At 55.2% G+C, this 3,758-nt stretch overlaps 1 protein-coding gene across 1 annotated transcript; it reads left to right on the top strand.

Moving 5' to 3' along the window:
* The first annotated feature begins 1,624 nt into the window (after positions 1-1,624).
* Positions 1,625-2,407, top strand: LOC137460473 (zinc finger protein 135-like). The gene has a single exon (XM_068170802.1). The coding sequence runs from the start codon at positions 1,625-1,627 to the stop codon at positions 2,405-2,407; it is 783 nt and encodes a 260-aa protein (XP_068026903.1).
* The last annotated feature ends 1,351 nt before the right edge of the window (positions 2,408-3,758 follow it).

The following is a 3,758-nucleotide window of genomic DNA, read 5'->3' as shown; positions in this document are numbered from 1 at the left end:
ATCCAGCATCCCAGTGAGGGCTGAAGAGGTTTAGCGAGAAGCTGCCCAAGTCCCTTCCCCCTTTGCTGCATCTGCAGAGATCATGAAGCTCCCTTTGTGTGTGTCCTGAGGGCTGCTGTGATCTTCTCTTGGGGAGTGGGCAGCAGAGATGTGTGCAGGGCAGAGGGTAGCACAGAGTGGGTGTGGTGGGGACAAGGCCAGGCAGGAGAACTGGGTCCTGAGCTAGATGTACTGTCAAATTCAGCTGCAGACATCAGAGCCCTTGGCAGGCAGTGTGAAGAAGCTTTAGGCAAGGCCTGGGAGAGGCTGTGTAGAGGCAGCTGTGTTGTGGTGCTGGCCTGCAGCTGTGTTCTAGGGACTGTGTGCTGGGCAAGGAGCTGAGTCTGCACTTGTTGAGGCCTGCCATCTTGATCAGCCCTGGCTGTGTGCTGTGGCTGTGCTGCTGGGCTTGGGAGCTGCCCCCAGCAAGGCCGAGCTGTGCTGCCTGGTCCTGGGCAGTGCTGAGTCATCCCTTGCAGATCAGTGCTCTTCTCTGAGCCCTTAAATTCTCTCTGTCAGGGGCTGAGTGGTCTCTCCATCATCCCTGCCCCTGTGTGCTGTGGAAGAGCAGAATTTGCAGTCCTGCCCCTTGGAGCAGCCCAAGAGGTAAGAAATCCAGAGTGGGTTAACAGCAGGACCCCAGCCCCAAGGGCAGCTCCCAGCCTCCACCTCCTCCTGTGCAGCATATTTCACCTCTCCAGGAGCTTGAGGCACATCAGGTGTTGTGGGAGTTGATGAATGCTCCAGGCTGCTGGGAGTGAGTTGTGACCAGGAGGTGATGTTTGGGGGTTGGGATTTGGAAGGTGGTGGGAGAAGGTTGGAGGTGGTTTGGTCTTCCTTGTTCAGTGCTGCTGCCTCCATTGTCTGAGCCAGGGGAGATCAAAGGACAGGGCTGGGCCAGGAACCACCCTGCCAATGCCACCAGGCTTGAGGAGAGTGGGACAAGACCACTTGTAAGCCCCAGGGTACCTCAGGGCACTGATCACAGGAACCTGGGGTATCAGCACTGGTATTGGAGGTCTGTGCCCACACTGTGGCAGAAACTGAAGGTTTGAGGTCCCCTCTGCATTCTCTTCTCCAGCTGGGTGTTGGGAGTCAGGGAGTGTCATGACCCAGGCAGGATCTGAGGGTTTGATGTCCTGGGCTCAGGTGCTTCCATCTTCCCTATTGCAGAGCTGTGACCCCTTCCTGCCACAGTATGGCCTCACAGAAGGACCCAGGCAAGAGCTGGGAGGAGAAGCAGCACCCAGAGATCAAGTTGGAGAAGCCAATGTGCAGTCCCAAGGGAGAGGAGGATGAGGAGGAAAAAGAGGAGAAGATGGAGGATGATGCTGAGAATGACAACTATGAACAGGAGGATAATGATGATGGTGAAGGTGACCAGGATGAGGGGGAGGAATGTATGGAGGAGGCTGAAGCCAGAGCAGGTCCCTCAGTGTCACCCAAAGAGCTGAATCAGTGCCTTGAGTGTGGGCAGAGCTTCCCAGGTGGCTCAGAGCTAGTGAAGCACCACTGCCCGCAGCCTGGCTGCTGGCCCTTCATTTGTGGTGACTGTGGCAAGAGGTTCCGCTGGAACTCTGAGCTCATGAAGCACCGCCGCACGCACACTGGAGAGAAACCTTTCACCTGTGCTGACTGCGGACAGAGGCTCACCCAGCGCTGCAATCTCACTCGGCACCGCCGCACCCACACTGGAGAGAAATCTTTCATCTGTGTCGACTGTGGTCAGAGCTTCACCCAGCGCGATCATCTCACCCAGCACCACCACACCCACACTGGAGAGAAACCGTTCACCTGTGCTGACTGTGGTCAGAGCTTCACCCAGCGCTCTAATCTCACCCAGCACCGCCGCTCCCACACGGGAGAGAGACCCTTCTCCTGTGACAGCAGTGGCAAGCGGTTCAGGCTGATCTCTCATCTTAGGCAACACCGCCTCACCCACACCAGTGAGAAGGCCTTCACCTGCAGGGACTGCGGCAAGAGCTTCAAACACAGCTCCACTCTCACCATCCATCGCCGCATCCACACTGGAGAGCATCTGTTCCCCTGTGCTGAGTGCGGCAAGACGTTCACCAGGAGTACTCTATACATCCAGCACCAACTCATCCACAGCGGTGAGAAGCCGTACAGCTGTGTTGATTGTGGCAAGAGCTTCACCCAGGCTGCAGGCCTCGTAGATCACCGTCGCGTGCACATTGGCGATAAGTCTTTCAGCTGTGCTGAGTGTGGCCAGGCCTTCAGACACAGGAGCACTCTCACTGAGCACCACCGCACCCACACTGGAGTGAAACCTTTCACCTGTGCTGCCTGTGGGAAGAGCTTCAGACGGAGCCAGTCTTTCTCGGCACCGCCGCACCCACACTGGTGAGATGCCCTTCACTTGTGGCGACTGCGGTAAGAGCTTCACCCAGAAGCGATCCCTCAGCAATCACCGCTGCACCCACAACTGAGAGCAGCCTGCACTGGAGGGGAGGCATAAATCCACCTAAAATCTGTTGGGTAATCGTGACCCATCTTTGAGGGCCTTTCCAGCATCAAAATCATCTCTTTTTCCTTTGCAGTTCTCAGGGACTGGGGACACCAGCAGCAACCAACACCTCCTGCCCTTCGTAACACCAATTATTGCTAATGAGAACAATTACAGTGCTCAGTTGGCACAGCTGGAGCTCCCAGTGGAGCTCAGCAGGGCTTTGCCAGAGTCTGTCTGGTTCTTCCCCAGGGTCTGTCTGGTTTTTCCCCAATGCTTTGTGTCTCCCTGGGGTAAGAAATCCTCTCTGTATATTCACCAATCATGTCAATAAAACCCAAAAGTTACCCAAATCCTGTCTGTTTGCTTTTATTTCAGATATCCCTGCCTCAATGCCTGAATTTTGGGGGCATTTGCTCCCAAGGGATGGGGTGGAGCTGTGTGCCCAGTTCAGGAAGGGGAAAATGAGGCTCTCAGAGAAGTCTTGAGGGGCATCTCAGAGGCATTCTTTAGGGGCTTTCAGGTGATCTTAGGTGTTTGGGATTTGGGTGGTCCTAGGACTGACTTTTGGGATCTTTGGAGGGTGTAGGGGGAAGCTGATGGAGATCTTTGGAAGAACTCAGACAGCTTCTGTTGGCTTTCCCCTCTGGGGCTGGAACAGGTTGAAGAGCTGAGAAGAGGTTAAGCTGCCTGTTCCCCCCAAAAGAGAAGCGAGGGAAAAATAACACACACCTGAATCAAAAAACCCTCTGGGTTGAGATAAAGACTTGAGATAACAACAAAAGAGTTGAATCCAAAGCAGATCCCATAGTGCACACTGACCTGAGGCTGTTTGCAGAAAGAAGCAGAGCAGTGAGCAGCAGCAGCCAGGAGTTCAACCCCTGCAGCCCTCCCCCTCAGCAAAGAGCCAGCACATGAGAGCCAGCACTCTACAGCAGCAACCAGAACAGGAAGCCTCCCATGTTGCCAACTGAACTTCAAGCCCTGTAGTCCTTTGCTCCAGCCAGCACTGTCCCTGTGAAGGTGGCATGGGGCAGGATGGTGTGGAGTAATGGCAGCAAATTTCCAGCTTAACCTTTGATATTCCCAAGCCCTCATTCTGTGCCACCTGCACCATGCCCAGCAGCAATCAGCAGCACACCTCAGGCACTGTCCATTCTCACTCCACAGGACGTCGCTTTGCAGTACCCAGAGGGCTGCTCACTGCAGGTGCTCTGCAGCTCCACTCTGTTCCAGCACAGTCTGGATCAGT

Source organism: Melanerpes formicivorus, unplaced genomic scaffold, assembly GCF_026170545.1.
Source record: "Melanerpes formicivorus ecotype bairdi unplaced genomic scaffold, bMelFor1.0.p_v2 SCAF_625, whole genome shotgun sequence".
NCBI lineage: Eukaryota > Metazoa > Chordata > Aves > Piciformes > Picidae > Melanerpes > Melanerpes formicivorus.
The sequence above is the reverse complement of the archived record's forward strand: the minus strand, read 5'-3'. Positions and strand labels throughout refer to the sequence as shown.

Excerpts from the sequence above, each read along its gene's own strand:
- LOC137460473 (XM_068170802.1), top strand. The coding sequence starts at position 1,625 with ATGAAGCACCGCCGCACGCACACTGGAGAGAAACCTTTCACCTGTGCT.